The sequence below is a fragment of the Convolutriloba macropyga genome, chromosome 14, assembly GCF_964194025.1.
Source record: "Convolutriloba macropyga chromosome 14, txConMacr16.3, whole genome shotgun sequence".
Classification (NCBI taxonomy): Eukaryota; Metazoa; Xenacoelomorpha; order Acoela; family Convolutidae; genus Convolutriloba; species Convolutriloba macropyga.
In genome coordinates this window covers 15,160,086-15,183,875 of record NC_134481.1, presented here as the reverse complement: position 1 = coordinate 15,183,875, position 23,790 = coordinate 15,160,086, and the positions used below count along the sequence as shown (strand labels likewise).

General features: G+C 32.7%; 1 protein-coding gene across 1 annotated transcript in view; it reads left to right on the top strand.

The window, feature by feature from the left end:
* Positions 1 to 23,790, top strand: part of LOC142353465 (G-protein coupled receptor 54-like) — a 66,556-nt gene that overhangs the window by 26,266 nt on the left and 16,500 nt on the right. Inside the window, exon 2 of the mRNA XM_075405718.1 lies at positions 19,939 to 20,092. Coding sequence (XP_075261833.1) covers positions 19,939 to 20,092 — 154 coding nt within the window. The remainder of the gene's footprint in view (positions 1 to 19,938; positions 20,093 to 23,790) is intronic.

Genomic DNA, 23,790 nt, shown 5'->3' with positions numbered 1-23,790 from the left:
GCCACAAAATTGTAAATGTTGCGTTTTGAAAACATTGGTGGGTCCTTATCAATATTTAACTATTATTAGTATTTTTGAGTAATATTTCTCAATAAGTATTTCGTTGATCATCTATTTGCCAATGAGCTTTCTCAACTTTTAAATATGCACCCTAGGTCCTTTAGTTGACACAAACACTGACCAAAGATTGGGAAGGGGAGGGCTAAAAATTATGTGCGTTCACACCTTACCGAGTCTCTTTGGTAATAATAGCCCTTGATCAAACGTTTAACTTCTTCAATAATGAATTTATTGAGCGCATTTCAGAATACTATGTCTGACCTTTTTTTAAAAAAAAAAATTATCATTGCTCCTAAAAATTTTGCAGTCTAGTTTCAATGCTATGTATGCTGTTTCAGTTTTGAATTTTAAAACTGAGCAGTACTCAAATGCTGCTAAAAATTTGCTCAAATCGAATGAATTTTTGTTCACTTAAATGAAAGTTCGAGCGTTTAATATGACGGTTGAGAAACGTGAACGAGTAACTGAAGCGTTTTTGATTAAGTATTAATATGTTTACTCAAGTGAAAATCAATTGAATTGAACTGAGCTGGCTTTAGTTAAAAGGAAGTCTTCTCAAAATTTTTTTATCCGGATTAATTTTTTTCACAAATGTCGATCATGCGAGTCAAGCAGTTCCAATTATTTTCAAGTATTTTTCAATTAAGATGTCACTTTTGTGAACCGTTCAAAATTGTTACAATCGTCTAATATATGATCTCAGCTTCCACGCTGCTGACTTATTTGAACAACATGCTATAACAAAATTCGGTTTTGCGTATATTTTTTCATTAGTTTTTCATTAATCATTGTTAATCAAAATCCAATATCGGCCGACTTTCTAAAACATCCAATTCTTTAACTGAGACGGCCTGTAATAAAGGCCGACTTTTGAGACAAATTGTTACCCACAGTGCCCCCCCCCCCAAGTGAACCTCTAAAAACCTTGAAAATTGAGACAAAAAGCGACAGTTCTTATTATGTTACGCTTTGACAGCTCCCCCTTTAAGCTCAGTCAGTTTAAAATTTAGTTTCTCCAGGTCTGGGGAATAAAAACGGGGATATTAATTGACCATTTGAAGGGGGGAAAAAGTGGTTGTCCCTTCGGCCCTGGTCGATATTGTATCCTTATTTCCACTACGTTGCTTGTTGTCATTTGGACTAAATGAATTCTCTCGAGAGTTAAAATGGCCGCCATTTTTTGATGAACAAATGGTTACAGACCTATCAAAATATAAGCTGAAGATTTTCGACGTAAAAGACTTCTGTCACAGAATTGTCAGAAATGTGACACGGGTCTTATCGGCGTCTGGGGAATTTTGCAGACAATTAATTATTTAACTTTATTATATCGTTAAGTTTGTTATATCTTTTGCAGCTTAAATGACACACTTATCCCTGCAGGATTTTAATTGCGTCATTAGACAATCCTAATCAGACATCAAACGCAGACTACCTGGACATAGTTTTTTCAAGGGAATGGATGACCTAGTTTAACTTTCAAACAAAATTTCCAGACGAGAAGGATAATAAGTAATACGAGTTCATTCCCAATATAATAAGTTCGTACTGAATTCTAAACCTACAGTTAAAACGGACCTGGAACAATTCATCAATTTGTGGGAAAGACAATGAAATTTGAGTTAAAAATTCAACGATTCACAAGCCATTCTAAGAACAGCACTTATAATCAAGCTCATGTTAAGAAAAAAGTGAACTAAAAAAATTAGAAAAACTTGCTCTATTCTGTAGCTTCCCTCTAATTGGATATTTTTGTATGGTTTTGATTACGCAATGATTAAGAATTATTCATTTATTATTATTGTATTATTGCATAATCAATTATTGCATAATCAACGCAACCCTATGCGAGGGGAGCTACAAAGTAGATGAAGTTTGTACCCTCCAATGAAGGGGAGAGTAAACATTGCTAATTTCTGGAAAATTTTGATATGATATCAGTTTAAAACGATTAATTAGCTAATTCAGCGGAGCCAAAAGTCGACCGCCTTTAATTAGTTCAATTTAATCTTGAATTAAAGCACTGCAAAAATATAAACTTTGAAATTATGTAAAGAGACTCCAGCCTCTATAAAACTGAAAAGTGAGTTCTGCAAATTTCATTCTTGTCTATTTAAATTTAATCCGTCTTTTTTATGTTGAATTTGAAACATATATGATCAACTTCAGCTAATAGAAAGTTCTTCATCAAGTATAAGTTTGTTCCAGCAGGTGATTCTACTGCATAAATAGACAAATACTGAAATCAAACTGGCATCTGTTAAATTCTAAGCCTTGTGTTCTATGCAATTACGACAACTACTAGAACCATGCGATAAAAATCAGATAATTACAAACATGAATTACGACCAAAACTCGTTGTCCATCTTTTTTAAAACAATTAACAACCAAATCCAAGTGGCATCAGATAAAACCTACACTAAAAATGATTGTGTAGTTCATAATGAAAAAATTATGGGATTTTTCCCGTAATACAACTCGGTAACAAGTCGACAAGAAAAAAGAACGAAAGAGCGAATTTTAAAAACGCTCATTTTTGAAAATAATTAATGTCAAACTGAATCAAAACATTATGTATCAGCTGAACTCATTGAGAGATTAATTTGCACATCGATATAGAAAGTTATGATGACCTTTCATTATCCTGGACTAAAACGGTGTCCAATTGAACCTTAAGCTTTCCACTAAGGACATTGACAAAAAATTTTGAGTGCGTTTCTTTTGCAGAGCAACAGGATCGCTCAATATTGTTATGCTGTGAAAGGAAAACAAGATCCTAAAAAAGGGGCGGCAAAGATGCAAAAATCCCTGATATTTTTTGAAAAATTGTAGAAAACCTAATTACATCTGGTTGTTCACTAGATAAGGGTTGTGATTTGTCTGAAGAGGTATTAAGCTACCAATAAACCAAAACAAAGCTGACAAAACTCAAAATTCCATCGTCTTTTCTATAAAAAAAACAAATGTTTTCAAAATTCATAAAAAACATAGGTTTCCAACAGAAAGAATAGACTGTTTATCTTGCAAACTCTCACAAAATTAATTGCCCCTATTATTAGCGATACTGAGTTATAGAACTATGAAATAACAGAAAATACCAGCAGAAGTTAAAGAATTCAAAAACAATATGAAACCTCTGTGTTTATTAGGATTTAATAGGATTTTAATAAAATTATTAGCCGCGAGAAATTTTAATCAATCTCACTAGCGTCTACTTTGAAATTCATAAAATCCTCTTTCTAAAAAGACTGTCTCAACAAAATGAACACCAAACATTGAAAGGTATCTAAGGCTCACAAAAATTTCCTGAAAGAAATCGTCTAAGCCTAAAGGCATCAGTCGAAACGTTTTACCAATAGATAAACAACTGTTTGGTTCAACAAAAAAGCGATCTCTAAGAAATATAATCAAAGAACAAAAATGATACGAAATTGTAAAATATGAAAAATTGACGAAAACTAGAACAAAAAAAGGAAAAGTAAAGGAATACTTTTCCGTTTCAAAAATAAACATTATTTGAAAGTCAATGGAACCATTAGCTGCATAAAGATTTTAGTAATTTTATTTATATATCTATAATTGGCCACTGAGACCTTTAAATACCCAATATATGGCATACGACTGCAAAAAAAAACAATTCAAAGACAAAATTTTAAAAACTCTGCCAAATTCTGCAAGAGAACGGTGTCCCAGCCCTTAAAACCTTAAGTTTTAAAAACAATAAAAACGTTCAATTGCGTATTTTTAACGCTTTTTTCACTTAGATTATCCAGTAATGTGACAGATCACCAAAGAAGCAAAGAACAACAGTTTAAATGGTCAATTATGCACAAAAATGACAAAACTTTGTATGAAAACTCGTAGTACCAAAACCAAGAAGCCGTCAGATAAAAAACGGCACTCAAATTTTTGTTTGTTTTATATAAAAAAGTTTGAACTTTATTATTGAGAGCAAGCTAAAAAATGAACTAAATTAGATAAAAATTTGACAAATCCGAATAATCACTGAATAATCACTGAAAATTTGACAAATCCGAAAAAACTAGCTTCTTTTTGAAGTTGACGGAGATTTTGTCAGCGGTTTCAAGGTCTCTATCTCCGGCAAACTAAAAAATTTGGACTAAAAGACATGTTTCGTGCTTTTTTAATTCAAACTTTGAATGTCGAGATTTGTAGCAAAAATTTTAGCCGTAAACTCCATCAAACAATTCAGCAATGCTCTTCTTTCTGTGATGATAAAAAAGCAACCTAACGTTAAAAATTCCAACATATATTGAATTATTATAGCAAAACTGAGGCAAATTTAGCAAGAAATTTCGAAAAAGTGACCAAAAACCGTCGAATATTAACAAAACTGTTAACCTCGATAAATCCCTGTAAAAACAAAGTTTGAAAAAAAAATATTTTTAATTCCATATTCTAAGATGCATGTGTTTTTCAATGATGCCACTCACATCTTTCTACGATGAACTTATGTATTAGAAACTGAACAAAATTGAATGAAACAAGAAAACCCATTTGAGTTTATAGTTCCTCCCTCATCACTAAAGTGCGGGTCGAACAATGACCTTACAATACAGTTAAATAAATATAGAGAAGGAAGATTCACAGAATAAGCACGAAGAAATGAAAGGAAAATGTTACAACTGATTTTAAAGAAATTACATTTTGAGAGAACTCCCTAATTGTTAATTTAGTAAATTTTTGTTTTTTTTATGAAGTTAGGCCGGGCTGTATAAAATGTTGCTATGATTTTTAACTGATCTTATTGAAGGATTACAACTGAAATATACTGACCCAGTTCTGACCTTACAATTTATTGCTTAAAAACACTGATTCAGTACTGAAATACTCTGCGTTGTAAGCCCAGGGGTGAAACAATCGGTTAGATAGTAGGTTATTTAGCATGAAATGCTAGCCTCTTATATGTTGCACTCATTATGACCCAGTTCTGATTCTTCGAACAGATTATATCACAGGTTCACCCAACATCCACTCTAAAAATTTATGGTAATTATAGGGGCTTCACTATTTTAAATTTTACCTTAAAAATACTTTTATAGGCTAAAAAAATTATGTAAAATTTACCTTAATAGTTAATGTAAAACTTAAGGCTGTGCCGCCATAACTTAAAGTAAAATCATAAGATAATTTTAAAAGTTGAAAAAAGGAGAGAAGTTGACTTGAAACTAAAAGATACGTATCTGCAGTAAATGAGCCAATGCGGTTTCTCTTATCAGAACAAGATCGTCTTACAGTATAAATTGGCCGCATGTATAATAGAAACAATGGTTCCAAGAAAACTAATCACATTATTCCTTCAATAGAACATTGAATTTCAACATAAAATTTCTGTCTTCGGTACGTCGCAAAAGTTTAGGCTAAGGTAAATTTACTTCAACGTCGTTAGGGTAAGTTTTTCATCTTAATTCAAATTAAGGTAGAGTTAAGATAACCTTTACATTAATTTTACCCTAACAGGAGTTTACATTAACCTGTTAAGATAAATTCACCTTAACAATTTAGTGTTTTTTTCACGCTAAAATCTTTTGCCTGAACCTTATATTCCTCTCTATTTGCTACAATTAATTTTATGTACCAATTTTATGTAGAATTAAAATGTGAATGGAAGGAAGTAGATGCTTTAGTAAAAATAGATTTGAGTAATATGGGGTGAAAACGCGACCAGTTTACTCTCACACTGTACTCAGTTGTTTTTGAGGTTTTTTTATCAACATCAAAAACGAGTTGTTTTTTTTACCCGTTCTATATCCATCATGAGACCATCAAGCATGAATCACAAAACATTCAGACAGGGTTTGAGGCCTAATTCAGACACTGATCAGACTATATACAAGGCTACTTACAAAACACTATAGAGTCGATCTTTGAGGCTTTTTGGGCAGAAAAAAATCAAAACTTAGGGCTCTCCGCCCAGATGGGCTCAAGTTTTGGGACCCTGCCCAAGTCTGCCGTCTCTCTGCCATGACTTAGCCTCTTAAAATCTCTGAATCCGATCTTATGGATTTTGTGACTTCCGTAAGGGAGGGATCATATATGACAGATACAGACGCTGTTTAAAAACGATGTCTGCGTGTCATTCTTTAAGTACTGATCTTCACATTGTGATTAAGTCTTCAATGGCACGATAAATAATATTACATTTTTTTTCGATGATGTATGAACGACGAAAAATATGCAGAAAAGCTTGCATATCTCTTTCATACCAAAATTATTCTTTTATCAATTTTGTCCGGAATATCAGTTTTGACATAATTAAACATGTTGAGACAAAATTGCAATCTCAATGGAATTGTCGCGTGAAATTGCGACATCAAAACATTACCGCGATTAACTGATTCTCTAACTAACTTTTTTTCTACTTCGCATTTTTGCGGACGTCATTGTTAAATTCTGACAAATTTCTGTCTCTTGCGTAAAAATAGAAGAAAAATAATTAGCTCTTTGCTGAAAATTGCAAAGCTTTGTTCATGCTCTAACTACAAGAATTACAATATACAAAAGTTATATTTCCTTTGTTTATTTCACTTTTGAGGAAAGTTAATTGAAAGTTTTGCGTTGCCATTGTTTGAAGTTTCGGTTCAGCGTCAAACATATTTGCGCTGAGAATTGTAAACGCAATTGACGACGGAGTTTTTTGTCTTTGATTTGGATTCTCGATTCTGATTCTAATGTCAATCAATCCGCAAATTTGAACTAAATGTATACATACTTTTATGTGTGAACATATGGCGAAAAATATGAATTTTTGATGAAAAAAGCAAATATGAAAAAAGCAATGAATTTTTTTTTGAATATGCAAATTTTTTGTCGCATTTTCTGGATAAGTCGGAATTTTAATTTCATTATCGCAATATGATAGTTTACTCAACTCTGATACTCACTCGAGGGATTCAAATTTGTTGGTGTATACCGTCTTGTAACTGACATCCGAGAGCAATAACCTGCATAACAAGCACAAAATGTTAATTTTTTCCACGGCCTGAGACAGTTTGTTCAGATAAACTTTGATATTTTCTTGTTTTTTTTCTGATTAGCAGACAAAATAAAAATTGTGATTTTTGTTTATTCAAAATCATATCATGTTTATCGATCTGTTTCAAGCCCTGGTTGCTCATTATAAAAATTCTTAGTAATCACACAGGGTCTTATACGATTTTGAGTGGTCATACTAGGTCATGTGTGTTTCGTTTGATTCCTTTTAAGTCATAAAAAGATCGTATTAGGAAATAGTGTACGGTTTGTATGACGTCATGTATGATTCTTGTATGACTATTAAAAAAGTGACCCGGGAGATGCTTTTGGAAGGGCTCTCCTAATTTCTGCTTGAAAATCATTATTGGCGATTGAAAAAATCATTGGTTTAAATTGAAAATTTATTTCCTTATTCAAACACTTACGATATGAAACCGCAGATCTATAATTTTTTTGACCATGATTGCTCTCTGATGCCACAAACTTGTTAATTGCATGTCAACGTTGTGACGCAGAGGTTGACATCCCACGGAACAATCTGTGAATTTTTAAATTCTCAATTAAGCTAATAGAAATTTTCAGTATGGCCAGTACTCTGGAATCGTTGGAAAAGTAATTAATATTTTCATATTTTTGTGAAACGTGAAACAATTACGTGAAACAATAAACAGAGCTCAATTTTTTCTTAAAAGTCTCGTCTCTTTATATGTAGTTCGAACTTCCTCATGTTTGAACAATACAGTCAGTTTCGGAAGCAAGCCTTAACCATTAAGGCTCTGGTTTTAATCCAAAAAATTGCTACCTTGTTTTGCCTATAACCAAAATTAAAGCCGGAATTTTTTTTTCTTGAGAAAATTAGCCTGAGGGAATCTATTTACCTCAATAAATCACAATGAAACTCAACTACTCAAATAGAAATCGAATTTCTTTTAAGTTGAGAAGTTCTTTTAACATGGTTGAGAAGTCCAATTTGAGCTTTCCTAAAGCAAATTGACGTTTCACTGGTAAAAATTTTTCTCACTCAATTAGCAATGAAAAGTTTGTTTCAACTTACCATCTTCCCGTTAACGTCCAAAATGCACAATCTTTCACGAGATTTATCTATCGCCTACAATAATAGTATTAAATGGATATACAAAGAGACAAAAGAGAATCATCCAGCTGTTTCTAGGATACGTCCAAACTAACTAGAGTTCGACGAGTTGCTTTCACATGACCAACTGATAAAACATGAAGATGTTAAAAAGTCTAATTTGACTAAATTGTTGAAATTATGACTCTACTAGTCGATTGTCTGATCGTAAAAGTCGGGTAGAGCATTCAAATTCTTAGAAAACTTTAATTTTTATAAAATAATTGATAAAATAAAATGGTCAACAATTTTAACGGCTCATTGAGTAACAAAAGTTAAAATTAATTTTTTTACCCAAAACGTTTTTAGCACTGGTTTAGAGCTGAGGCGAAATTGTCATTCACAAAAATTTTAGTAAAAATGAATAAACCAGGACTTCAAGTTATTCGAGGATGCTGAACCTCAAAATCTGACTGAACTGAACATATAATTTTTCTTTATCTGGAGGGTGTTCTGAAAACGCACAGGTTTATTTTAAAAATGAGGTCACCGGTCATCGTATTAGTGCAGCCTACATAGGACAACTTTGAAATAATGTCCATCCAATTATTGAAATCTTCCTAAATTTTACACCAAATTACTTCAGAAAAATCTATCAAAGCCTGCCAAAACATTTTGACACCGAAAAAGATCAGATTTTGTCTATGAATAATGATCAGCTAATAAACACAAAGAGTTAAAGTTTAAGATCAAGTTTCCCGATTGTACGTGCACAACAATGTGATGTAACGTGATTTCGGTGTAAAAATATTGTAGTATGGGTAATCAGTAATGACAAAAAAACAAGAAGTTCAAGTTATTATTAGATTTTTTTTTCTACCAATCATTATTCTTAAAATAAAAGAGCACCTGCTGTAGAATTTGAAATTCAGCAAAATGGTTCGGTGGCCTCAGCCTCTAAAATCCAACAAGTATTGAAAATAATTCCTAAGTATTGTTTTTTTCTAAGTTAGCCCTCTAGGCGACTTTAATTCTCCTAAAGACCTGCCCTAACTAATTTTTAAACAAAAAAGTGCACAATCTTATACTTAGAAAAAGTTATCTTACACCAGCTAACTTCTAATACTTATGCCTACTGAGAAAAATGTATCAAAAACAAGCAGAAATCTAACTACGAACACTCTGCCTTAGAAACAAAAAGGAGATACTTAACTTACAAAATTAAATTGAAAAGAAGCTCCGAAAATTTGCAAAAATCAAGCGGTATATATATACTCCGCAAACGTAAATAAAAGACATATAACAAAGTCTTTGTAAGTTTTTTTATAAAATAATCTTATGCTATAAAGTCCCAATAAATAACATGGTTGAATCGAGTTAATGCCCAATTTGGTAAGTAACCTCTAATTTGAGATGAGAATTCTTAATATTCATTGAAAGTTCTGTACCCGTTCAGTTAATACAAAGTCAGAACTGTCATTACTAGTTAAAATCAATATTTGTTCATTAAACGCTTATACAGTTCCATTTTACTTAGCCATTATTCTTTCATTATAATTTAATTCAAAACTTCTGAAAAATAACCCAAAATTAGTTCTTTGCTATAATTTCCTAAGTTTTTTTAATTTTCATAAGATATCTAAAGATAGAAATTTCATTTCTACAGCGCCCTCTAGGACTTAACTATTTTCCCGAATAGTTAAAAAACATAAAACAACAAATAGACATGAACAAAAACTATACCCTGCACTTTAGTTAGAATCATTTGGAAAAGAATTGTTTCGGTGGTTTCTCTCCGTTTGTCTGTAAACTTTCCAATGGTCAACAATCTACAGAGCTCCATGTGTCTCAATGCATTGCCCAATCAAAGTCTTAGACTCTCCTCAGCACCACATTGTTGCTTTGTACATTATAATTCTGTTGAACGATTCAAGTCATTGCGTCACAGCTCGCATTTGGGTACTCTCCGAATGCGTCCAAGAGTGCGTTGAATGCCCTTTCAGTAGTGGGTGCTTGTTGTTCTGTTTCTTGATCAAAGATGAATCTGACGATGTCGGTTAGCATAGTGTCGTAGATCTATGGTGAGAACCTGCTCTGCCTTGTGTTGAACCACATCGCCACTTTGTGTCTTGTCCTTCCCTGGAAACTGTCAATGCATATGTTGGGAAGCAAACAGAGTCAGTGGCGCATCAGCCAGTACAAAGTTCCTTTGAATGTTGTCAACGCGCAAGAAAGAAAATATCTTTTCTTGAAAAAATCTAACAGTATCAACGTACACAAAAGTAGATTCGAACTTGCTTTACTGCAGAACCAACTGAAAAAAAACTAAACTTTGCGGACCAATACCAATTTTGCAATTTATCTTCTTTAAGAATCTCCTAGTTACTTAATAATTATTACCATTACCTATCAGTGGAGTGATCTCTGTAAAACCACCAATTTTTTCTAGAGTAGCTAAGCTGTATTCTGAACTAAGAACAAACTCTAACTCCAAGACATTTTACATTCAAGTAAAGACTGCAAACTTACTAGAGACCTAATTCCTGACTAAATCAAAGCTGGTACCAATCAAAGTATATTCTCGAGAATGTATATTGGCTCTTTTCCAATTCTTTATTCGATTTCTGAATTTACAAGAACTCTATCGAATAAACCTAAGAACTTAGAAAAAATGAAACAAAGGGAAAAAATTATGTTAAGATTAACGGAGATCGTAAATTAGCAAGTTAATTTAGAATCAAGAAACTGGGTCAATCAAACTACTCTATTTGAAACGTTCATAACAAAAGCGATCAAAGATTCGCCCTTTGGATAATCGTTTCCGAATATCTATTGTTTTTTGGGGCGGTTAACAGATTATATCAGTCGATGACAGATATAAACAGAGAATCGAGGTTTTTGCTATGATGACAACTCTCAGATCATTTCCTGAACACGTTACCTCGTCGTTAAAAAGCACAGGAAAAGATTATGAGAAAAGTGATTGAGACTCTTTGGGAAACACTATTCATTTATTCGTTAAAAAACTAACAATAATCTTAATATCTCTCCCTTTCAATAATCTTTCTCTAATCCACTTATCCCATCTCTGTCGCCAATTTAGAGTTTAAGATTCAGCCAAGGTCGTTCAGGGGCCTTAGCCTCTAAATTCCAAGAAGTTTTGAAAATAATTCCTAAGTATTGTTTTTCTCTAAGTTAGCCCTCTAGGCGACTTTAATTCTCTCAAAGACCTGCCCTAACTAAAAAAAACGGGCACAACCTTATACTTAGAAAAAGTTAACTTACACCACCTAACTTCTAGTACTTATACCTACTGAGAAAAGTATATCAAGAAGAAGCCAACATCTAATTACGAACTCGATGTCTTACCAGCAGAAAGGAGAGATTCCACTTACAAAACTAAATTGAAAAGAAACTCCGAATACTTGTAAAGATCAAGCGGTATATATACTCCGCAAACGTAAATAATAGAGATATAATCAAGTCTGGTTTATTAAAAAATATAATCTTATGCTATAAAGTCCCAAGAAATAACATGGTTGAATCGAGTTTATGCCCAGTTTGGTAAGTAACCTCTAATTTGAGCTGAGAATTCTTAAGTTTCATTGAAGGTTCTATACCCGTTCAGTTAATACAAAGTCAGAGCTGTCATTACTAGTCAAAATCAATATTTGTTCATTGAACGCTTATACAGTTCCATTTTACTTAGCCATTATTCTTTCATTATAATTTAATTCAAAACTTCTGAGAAATAACCCAAGGTTAGTACTTTGCTATAATTTCTTAAGTTTTCTTAATTTTCTTAAGATATCTTAAGATAAAAATTCCATTTCTACAGCGGCATCGTATATTCTACAAAAAATTTTTGAAATAAGAAGATAGGGCAGATCAACATTTCATTGCACAAACTTTCAGAAGCCCGTAAATTTTATGAGAGCTGACGATGTGACAACACTCTAATTAATTTTTTTTGAAGAATCCCTTATATGAAATTTTTCATTTAATGGTACCGATATTTGGATCTTTTTTGTTTGTGCCCCTCAGCTTAGCGGGTGCATATTAATTGAACACCAGACGCACGTGCCATAATTTATATAATGATTTACTATGTAATGGCACGTGCTCTGTAACGGGGGAGGGGGCATAATGTACGGGGGGGGGGGGGGGGGGGGGGGGGCAAAAACGCAAAAGATCCCGATTTTCTTATCAGCTTACAGTTATTTGATGCTTTTCCGTACAAAAACTGGAAAATGCGTATGCTAGTTCTCTCCTCAAGTTTTCTGATAACTCAAAGAAAATTTGACATTAAATAAATTGTGTCAAAGAATTTCACATATAGTGCATATCTTAAACAACTTTACTTTTTCCAATCGAAAAATTGAATCTTGGTGGCTTGTTTATTCATTTGTTGTAGACGAACGTAAATTCTGGCAGCGTATTTTAATTAATGGACGCAAGAACAGCCTCAAATAGAGCCATTAATTTTTTAGTACACGACAACCGGAGCGTTCAATAATTTGGAGCATCGCAAAAGAACAAGGAAATGGGGGAAAATAAGAGGAAGCAGCTTAATGTGTTAATTTTGCCTTCCCGTGACACTGATTGAAGGTTCAACTTTTCCCCGCCGCTTGCCTTGTGGGACAAGGAAAAATCAAGGAACCAATTTGAACCAAATGCGCTCGTTAATTAAGCAATTTGGGAAAACTTGGGAACAATTTGTTCACATTGGGTAGTCAAATGAGGTGACCTACGTCTATTTGAATTAGAGCTTGAAGTGTGAATTGATTGGAGCGTGAAAATCAGATCTGAAGAAGGGAACATTTCGTTTTTTGTTCATAAAGACTGCGTGAATAAAAGAGAATGTTTAAAAATAGGAATGAAATTAGTGCTAATGTAAAGTGCAAAATCTTATTGCACTTCAAAAATTTGGCTTCTTCTCATTATAGCCCCCCCCCCCACCTCCTCGAAGTTAATTATAACCCCCACCCCACCCCTTATATAGCGTATGGGGGAGGAGGCTATGCGTTATACGACAATGAAGCTGAGAGGGGGTATAAAACTGGGGTCGAAAATGAATGGGAATAAATTGCAAAAAAAAAATGCCAGAATTTTTGCCAAATAGCTATCCGATTTAGCCTGGGGACAAATACTCTGAGAGGAGACATTCTCAAAAGTTACTAATTAAAGATATATCTATATTATTATTATTATTATTATTATTATTATTATTATAAAGTCAAGTTTAAATTAAGATGTGGTTTTCCGCTCATTGGGGAACCTTTTTGAAATTCTTGTGTAATCTTCAATTAGCTTTAATAAGTGAAAAAAGTTAGGGAGTTGAATTTCTATCAACCAGCATAACTTTTTTTCTAAAACCTGCAAATACAATTCGAACCATTAGACCATAAACATTCAGTTGATTTCGGAGCTTACGTGACGCAAGCAAATATGCCATCACTTTCGAGCTAAAAATTCTTAATAGTATACAAATATCAATTTACCCATTCATGTCTCATAATTGAAGGTCTATGTATTTTCTATTACGTATAACATGACCTTTGCTTACTTAGGAATACTCAAAAAATTAAATCTTCATACAAATTGTAGGTTTATTACATGTAAACAAAATCAAAAATTTAATATTGTTGCGCTCTGGTCCTCAGCTCAATAAAGCAACGGCATAAAGAACAATAGATGATACTGGCTTATATCAAAACAAAGATGTTCCGTTTTTACTGATTTGAAAGTCACAAAATTAATCTCGACAGGAGTAGTTCAATGTTTGCATATTATGCATGATTTTCAACATATAAATTGAATCAGTATAAAAACAAAGATATTAGAATTATTTTTCAAAACGGAGTGGACAATGTTCCATGTATCACTTCTAGAAACCAGAAACCATCATTCTTTCTTTGAGCATCAAGTGAGCTGCGTCATAGTCAGCCATTACAAAATATTCAAATATTTTAAAAAACGCATAAAATTACTGCTTCTTCCAGTAAACAAAATTTCAGCACATTACTAATTTTGACGTGCGTTCTTGCTAGGTCTCCTACTTTATAATCTTTTTCAAACATTGTTTAAAATGTGTTTGCAAATTATATTGACAGAAATAAATTCAAATCAAACAAAAGTGAAATTTTCAATATGTATTTATAAGAAAAACATGTAATTGATTATGAAAAAGAATGAGAAAAAAAGAAAAAGATTTTTTAACTTCACGGGTTTAGTTTTTATTTCTCTATCTCAATAGTTTTATTGATCAATAGGCTTGTGATAGAACCCGAATGGTTCTCTTTTATAAATCATGATAATCGATAAAATTTGAACAGACGCTTGAGTTTTATATAAAACAAGGCGGCTCGGTAATGTGCGATGGCACATAAGGTTCCGACCCCGCCCATCCACAATTTTGGCATAATTGTCTACCAAATGAGGAACAGATAGAAAAACCCAAAAATTATTTTTTGTGAATCCCGAAAAAGCCCAAGTCTTTTCCAATAAATTCTGTATGAACGATAAGATAGCCTTCCAAGCAAATAATTCAGTGGAGTAAATATTAATGCATTAGATGGCTGTAATATCTCAATATTAAGAAAGCGAGTCAAGACGAACAGCAAAATCAAACAACAACAACAACAAACATTAATTACATCAAAAAATTTATGTCCCTCTTAAAAACTAAATTTAATAGCAAAGTCAACATAACGTCGGATAAACCTAAAACTAAACAAAAATAACTTATAAATCACCAGAAAACATATGCAACCAGTCCATTAAATGGTTTGGTAACAATTATACAAAAAAGAACAAAAACAGTAGGTAAAAAAATTAACTTATTTTTTTGAAACAGTTAACTTCAAAGTAATAAATTCCATTAGGAATCAATTAAAATTACCACAAATTTATGATTACCACTGCTTCTATAGAAGGGAATTAGGACCTGTCCTTATTCATTTTTTAAAGCGGCTAAAAAGAACAACAAAGAACAAACAAAATTTCAATTGAAACTTGCCGGAAAACGCTGTCAAAACAGTCAAGCCAAATTTTGGCACACAAAATATATTTGATTGCGCCTTCTTCAAACAGCTATAATGTAGTACGTGGCCATTCATTAGTAACACTAGGTAACAAGTAGACAAAAAAAGCGAAGTGCTAAAGTATGTAATACTTTTGATTTTTTTTTCGAAACAAAATTACATTCAATATCGTAAAAGGCATTAATTACAAAAGAGCTATTTAAATCGGGTCGTTTATTCGTGAAAAGGAAGCTCTCGAGACCTGTAATTATCCAGAATATTTCTTGCATCAACAAAAAGAACGTCAAATATGACAAAAATCAAATTAATTTACTTTTTTTGTGAAAAACCGATGTCGAAGCCAGTAAGGTCATAACAAATTCTTTAGAAAAAAAATTTTGGGGCACCAATCCCTTTTATTCCCTTGACACCCAAAATGTCTTATTTGACCTGTAATTAACTAACGAGATTAGGTAACAAAAAGAAACATAAAAAAAAACAAAATTGCGAAATTAAAAAGTTTTTTCTTTTAAATTTTGGAAAACGATTGTTTTCAAAGTCATGAAAGCCATCAGCTATCTATTAATATCAAAATATCGGTTCTTCTATTCTTCCATGAAAAGCCAATGAAAGCTATCACTATACAGGAAATTTCATACGACCGAACCGACAAATCATAAATGACAGTTAGAGACAAAATAAATTTAAAAAGTCGAGGCCGTTAAAACGATGATATATATCTTTCAGGGTTTTAATATGTTCAATTGTGCCTTATTTTGAATGCAAATAAGGTGACATGAGAACTGTCAATAATCTGATAATGTGACAAAATTAGAATACGTGAAAAACTGGCAAATATCAAAACAAACAAAAATCTGAAATCTTGTCGTATCAAAGCCAGAAAACATTAACTTCAGGCTTAAAACTGCAACCGAGATCAAATGTTAAATCAGTAGGAAAAAGAAGCAGTCTTTCTTTGCTGACACTAAGCTGGAAGTTGTACAAATTAAGAAAGAAATAGAGGAAAAAATATTTAAGCTATTATTTATTGAAAAGTCAATTATTTTTAAAAAAAGAAACGACCATAAACTTTCAATTAAAAAACTAAATGCATTAGCTTGGAGCTGCTTAGCTAGCGAATTGGTCGGACCTATCACTCTTGAGCTTTGATTTGATATGTTCTGTTCTTTATTATTAAAAAAAGTTTTTTTTATAAAAAAAAAGACCGACTGATTACAACCCAATTTTTTTTCGGATTGTAACAGTCCAAGAATGGCCCAAAACTAGCCCTGTAAATACTTATTGTCAGTTAGGAACAATTGAGTTTTCGAATGTTGTAGATATAGATAATTTGTTAGTTGAAAACTCAAAATAAAATCTGCATTTTTGATAATCAACGAGTAAAGTTAGCAAAAAACGGCAAAGTTTTAACTACAGTGCACTCTCAGCGGACTCTGAAGTAGAAATAGCCCCCCTCTGAGTCTACAAAGATTGTATGAGTGTTGTTTGGGGGTTTACTGTCGGCAAATTTAATCAAAGTGGACAAAAGTAGCTTATTTCGTGCTGTTTTTGATGAAAAAGGCTAAATTTTGAAATGTTTATCCAGATTTTTTGACCAAAAAAATTAAATCAAAACAATCAACAATGCTTTTTCGTCTTCAAAAATAAAATCAACGATACTATTTATAAAAATTATAACAAATTTTAGCAAAATTGACGAAAATTTAGACAAAAATTCCGGAAAATGTGAATAAAAACAACGTGAATTCACTCTTCTTTTCTCAGAAGTTTAAACCTCGATAACTCCCTGTAAAAAACGAAAATTAAAAAAAACTTTTTAATTCCATATTCTACGTTGGACGAGCTTTCTAATGATACCAGTCTCAACTCTCTACGATGAATATATCGAGCGGCGAAAATTCACGGAACAAAAAAAACCCAGTTGAGTATATAGTTCCTCCCCCCCTCAAGAGGGTCGGAACAAAAAACAAAAGAGAAGAATAACATTAAAGTTTTTCCTTTCAATTTAAACATTTCAATTAATTTTTACTTAATAAATGGCCTTGCCATTTTTCTGGCTTTAATTGCCCGAAAGTATATCCAAATGGAAAATTGGTTTACTCTGATGTACAAAAATATAGAGACTTCAATTTTCCAAGGCACGAGAAAAACGAACCATTATTGAATTATTTTGCTCACACTTTTTTCCTGAGGCATATTGAACAAAATATTTTGCGTGAATAACGAGGACTCCATATCATATACTTTTCCAATGCAAAAGGCATAGGGCAAATTGAAACTGTAAGTTAAGAAAGAGAAAGATCCAATTTTTTTTCTCCAAAAAACAAATAATCTTTGTAATACAGTAGGCTGTTGCGCTAAACCTAAGAATCACGAGACCTAGTAAATATGAAAATATCATTGATTAAGAATCCGCAGAATTGAACCAATGTGGAATATTTGCGTTGTTCCGAGAGCAACAAAACATATTTTCTTGAACAAAAAATATCGGTTTCAACTCTATGTTTTTTTGATTAATTCTGATGCTCTAAATGGCTATCCAAAAAATGGTTTTTATTAACCTCCCGTTGTATAGCAATCTCTGTCAACAAAAAAAAACTGTTAAAAACGTTAGGAGTTCACTATTATATTTTAATTTTGTGTTGAATATGGAAAAAAAAACCAAATCAAAAGAGTTTATCGGAAAAGAAGAGAATCAAATTGTTAGTAACTTTTTGCAAAAGATAAGACCATGCTTTGCGACCCAGATTTTCCATAGTGTCTAACTTGACAGTAGAGTATCAATATTTGTTCTTCAAGAGATAATCAAACGCATATTATTCTAAAACGCAACCCTTGAGGAAATGACACAAAAAAAATTTTATTTCAATTTCCTTTACTTCAGAGACTTATGTTGATTCTGATGCTTTTGCTGTTCAGTTGGTATCAAATTGATTAGAGATCAAATTCAACTGAATTTCTATACGAGTTCATTATATGTTTTTACTACTTAAAGAGGAACTAATTTAAATAGGTAAAGTTTTAATAGTGAAGTATTTTTCAATTTCGCGGAAAATACGTGTCAAAATCACATCCTACAGTCCTCCAGTAGAGAAACGGATTTATTTGGGTTAAAAAAATTTCATACGATGACGGTTAACAAAAACAACAAGAACAGTCATTGGACAAAAACGAAGAAAAATGTCATCTTGATTCAAAATAGTTAGTCTAGAATACATCAGTCTGGCATATTTTAATTGAGAGGAAATTCAAATAAAATTTCTCTGAAAAACTGTTTTATGTTGGAAAATAATTGAAAATGAATGTAGTTTTACTCCTTGTGAAATTATATCATAATTACGATTCTAAGTTTTCGATAATAAATTAAGTAGTACTCAGCGTTGCTCAGGAAAAGATGCTTTAATTTTATTTTGAACAACTGATGGGCAAAAGAGGTTTTTCCTCTCGAAACACAGAAAAGTTTTGGACAAATATCAAACATATGTTGGGACATTCTGTGGACTGCATATTCTCGCTCGAGTCGTCGTGGATCCTATATGATAAGAATTTATCTTTCCTACAAACTCACTGCCTTATGAATAGGAGGGCAAGATGGGCATCAGGTTCCGATTGAAGAGCACACGTGAAGTAGTGTTCAAATTAGAGATTTTTTCAACCGCTCAACTTAAACCCGGACTAATTTATTTTAGAAAGAAAGAAAGAAAGAAAGAATATATTTCTCCTTTATCATAAAAATTATGAACAATTTAATTAATTACATAATACATTATATAATTCATAATATATATCAATTGAAATTACTTACATATCAAAGGTATCTCGGAGAGGACAGATGAACGGGGCTATTAAGCCCACCTAGTATCTGCCCTGGCTGAAGTTAAATAGCTTAGAAGAGAATTTTCTCTTTATTGCTCGTAGTGCTAGGATATCTTGTAACAACACGAGACTATTCGGTGACCCTTCAGTCATTTATGAATATCTTTCATCTCTAAAAATTAATGCAGAATCTTCTAGAAAAATTTTTGGATTACTTACTTCAGATTGTAATCTATAAATGGACATCGTTAGTGTTATTTTTAATGTGTGCATTCTTCAAATTGTCACGATAAGATTAAAAAACGCTGCTGAAACTATGTGATTTAATGCTGACAGAATTGAATTTTCAGACGCAAGAAAATACCTACCTTAAATTATTATTTTAATGCACTCTGGTCTCAGATATGGTTTCTGCTAAATAACATAGCGTAGAAGAAAATGGATCCGTTCCTTTAGATCCCAGCGCTTTTATACCGTTTACGCTGAGGGGGGTGGGGTGAATGTTTTTTTTTAATCCGAACAAACAAATCTGGATTGGACATATGTCGAAACAATTGTTTTGTCAGTCGCGTTTCAAAATCACATGTAAATGAGTTTCCCACTTTTATGCTGTTTACTTAGATAGTAAAAACGGTATCGGCTAATCTTGATCTAAATTAAAATGGCTTTCTTAATTGTTTCTTGAGATACAAGCTTTTATCAAAGCAAAAACGTTTTAGTTTGTTCATAATAGTATAATAAAGATTTTTATTACCCTTATTACAGCCGAATAAGTTAACGAAAACTTGGTTCTTAACCAATTTTTAAAAATTATTGCTTCAGTTCGAATCATCAAAGGAATCACTCTCGTTGCCTTCTATGAAAAATTGAGTTATTACTCCTGTTCTCGCGTCTCAATTTCCCCATCTGTGATTTACGACCCATAAACATGTCAACAAATTAGTTTTTTAGTATCTGGAAGAGCAAGGCCACTACCCTGGTTGCATCTCTGGCCTGTGCTGACCTCTTTCACATGTTGGTCAACTGTCCCTCTAACCTCTACCTTCTCCTGCACTATGGATGGGGTCTGGGAGAGTTCCTATGCAGACTCAAGCACTTTTTCCAGGTATGCTCGATTGCCATCAAATTTGGGATCTCATCAATAGAAAATATGACATTAATTAACTTTAATTCTTAATTCAATTAAAACGATCACTGCTTTTAATGTATATAGTTCATATAAAAGCTTTTTGTATACTTTTTACTGGGTGAGGGGTACTTTTTACTGTTGCTTTTTACTGTGGGGAGGGGTACTTTTTACTGGGGGGAGGGGTACTTTTTACTGGGGGAGGGGTACTTTTTACTGGTACGTTTTACTGGGGGGTGGGGTACTTTTTACTGGTACTTTTTACTGGGGGGAGGGGTACTTTTTCGCTGGTACTTTTTACTGTGGGGAGGGGTACTTTTTACTGCCGCTCCTTTTCAATTTTTGCCGGATTCTTCCGAAGGTCTTCGAAGACGCTAAAATGAGATGTCTACTCACTGAAGCATGAATGTCACATGACATGAAAATGCGGTGCTGGACTCAAACTAAATATGAGGCTACCGTTGATTGGTCGCTACAAGGGACTTCCATTGGGTAATTTGGGAGGGAAACTCTTTTTGTTTTTCATTGATTGAAGTTTTCTTGTGAAATAGACCGCACCTCCATTTCACTATTGAAAAAGATTAAATCATATAGAGATGAAGAAAACTTCAGAAGAAAGGACGTCAACAGATTGTTATGTAGACCCATCGGTGGCAGGGGTAATTATGCTTCAACTTTTTATACAGTCAGTTTTGTATGGAGGTCCAAATCTCTAAAAATTCTAACTAAAGGTTTTCCATGCAGAGCTCATCTAAGGTAATTTTTTAAAAAGTGTAGATATATTAACAAAATTTCCGATCTAAATTGGCCTATTTTGAAATTTTTTGCAAAATGCACCCTTCTATACTACAAGCAAAGACAAACAAACTTTTCGCGCACCATTTTCTGGCGGCGATGTCGATGTTGAAATTTTGCATAACCTCACAGCCATAGTTTTCAGATAGTTGTACTTTTTCTTGTAAGCTTTGCATGCTTTTTTGATTATTGTGATTATGATGATGATGCCGATGACCAAATTGTTTTGTTAATTGAATTTTATTCTGTCGATCAGTGTTTCATTGATTGTCCTTCTCAGCAACAATGTAATCTCGAGTTCATAGTTTTTTTTAGGTCGCAGTACTCTGTGATGCTTTTGTTTCTGGGTATTTCTTTGAATGGGAACACGTGAGCCAATTGTAATTACGTAGAATTCTTCATTGCTACTTCCTCCCGTTGACTATACTAGTAGTTTTTTACAAAAACGAGAACATTTGAACAAAACTTAAAGAATTGAAAACATCTAGAAAAAATTAAATGAAACTTTCGATAAATTTTCATTTCAATGGTATCAATTGAATCATTTCTGTTTAATTCTCTAATTTTTAAACAGAGATATGAAATAATTGAATGACAGAACGCAAAGATTATTTTAATAGGTTATCTTTGTGCCACTATGTTTATTTTGAAAATTTAACCTTCCGCTGAAAAATCAATATGAAAAATTTCAGTCCATTTCAAAATTACATTTTCCAGAAGTTTTGCGTCCCCTAAAAACTGCGAGCGTCCTCTTGTGTTATTTACTCAATGTGATAGAGATCACTTCTTCATACGATTGGAAATTTGGGTTTGAGAAAAAATCTCAGTTCTACAGAAAGTTCAATCCTTGTGCTTCTGATCTCATGTTTCTGTAAATTTTGTTATTAGCATCTAATGCATACATGTACTGCTAATATTATGGCATAGGAAATTCTTATTTTCTGAATTTCCAGCGTTGATTTCAATTCACTTCAAAGTTTTTTGACAATTCTTTTTAAATTTACTTCCAAAACGTTTTTGGAAACCATGGTTTTACACAATTGTTGTCATATATTTGATTTTTTGTTATTTCGGTGCTATTTTCTGTTGAACGAAATATTCAAAACTCTGAAGTTTCAACCAATTATCAGTAAAAAACAACTTTTGAAGCGATTCAATAAACTCAACCAAAGTTGTAGTTCACGAAAGATTTTTTTTATTAAAAACCATTCTCTGCAGAAATGGTTTGCAATAACTCCACTGCGAACTCCATATCGTTTTCTTAACTGTTGGCTCATAATAGGAAAATTCTGAACATGTTGAGAATTTAGGTTTTAGATTTTTTATAGGTATTTAATGAAAACCTTCTTGGAGACTGTTAAAGTGTGTATTATGTACGTGTCCAGCTTCCATTCCGTTTCAAATTTGTTTGTATTGGAAAAGTAGGGTCAGTTGCTGGTTAAGTAGGAGCTCATTTTTCCAACATTTCAGATAAAAAATCTTGATCAATCTCGATATTTCGAGCTTAATATTTTGAATTCATGCTAAATCTTGTTTAAAGTTGCTTTTCAATTTTTACAGCCTGTTATGTTTTCCTGTGTTATGGTTAATTTTTCTTGTTTTTCTTGCCAAGACTTTTTGATACCCATGTAAAGATATTGCAAGTAGGTACTTATCTTGATGTTCTCATGGCACAAACCGTAACAGGATCGTGACAATATCTGCCGTGTTTTGGTATGTTTCATATCATTATATATCATTTTTCGGTTCTTTGGGATAAATAAAGACGCTCAAAAAATTTTTCCAAATCAGATTTTTTTCAAATTACAATATGAAAGTGTATTTTGAAAGTGTCACTTTGAGTAGCTTAATTAAAACATTTAATTGGTCTCACTATATCATGACATTTTACCCCCACCCTCATAATTACTATAATTACTGGGAGAGAAAATTTTTGCTGCCAATTACTGACTCCCAAGAATTGGTTGGTATAGAGGTCTTTCCCATTATTGCCCCTCCTTTTCTTGGTAGTTTCTCAGAAAAACGGAGGCTATGCTCTCTGTATCCACTATGGCGGGGGTGAGGGCTATACTAGATATACTCGACGGGGGTATAGACTGGCATATTGATGTTAAACAATCTCCCCATCTCATATTGTTCCGGTGCTAATTATCGCTAAGCCTAACTATCGACAATTTAAAGTGAAGGGATGGGATAGTACGAGTACGATGGGATAGTTCATAAAATGTGCCAATCGTCATTAGAGTAAAACAAAACACATATATTTTTCGTCCAGTTGAAGCGTCAGGCTGTTTTTTTTAAATATAAGAGAATGCTTTACAGCGCATTGTTTGCTACAGAAATGCAAAATTTATCAAATCTATGGAATCATTATCGCGTTCACCGGGACTATAGCAACCAATTTCCACAGTGGTATTATTTGTGGCTGAACTACCTTAGTGATCGAAGAATTCAAAATCTTGCAAGAATCTTGCAAGCAATCTTAAAAGGAATACACACTACTTGCAACCTGCTTGCAAGATTCTGATATAGCTATTCAACTGTCGGAAAATCTAATTAAGTCCAGTTAAAAATCTACTTTTCTGTTTATGACTTTTGTGGTTCTTCCCTTCTACTTTTTCACTCCGGGCTTGAGACCGACAGTGGCGGAGTTCTCTAAACAAACAAAACGAAAAACCAGATGAAAGAAAATCAGAAAATTCTCGCTGGATTTCACATTCAAAAGATATTTAGGGAAAAAACCATTTTGAATCAGTTCTGCCAATTGAAAATCTTGTAAGAGTTAATTAATTTGGTTTTCAGTTAGTTTTAGCTAACAAAAACAACCCAAACTATTTTTCAAAATTTCAAAATTTGCAAGATTCGTGCAAAATTTTAAATCC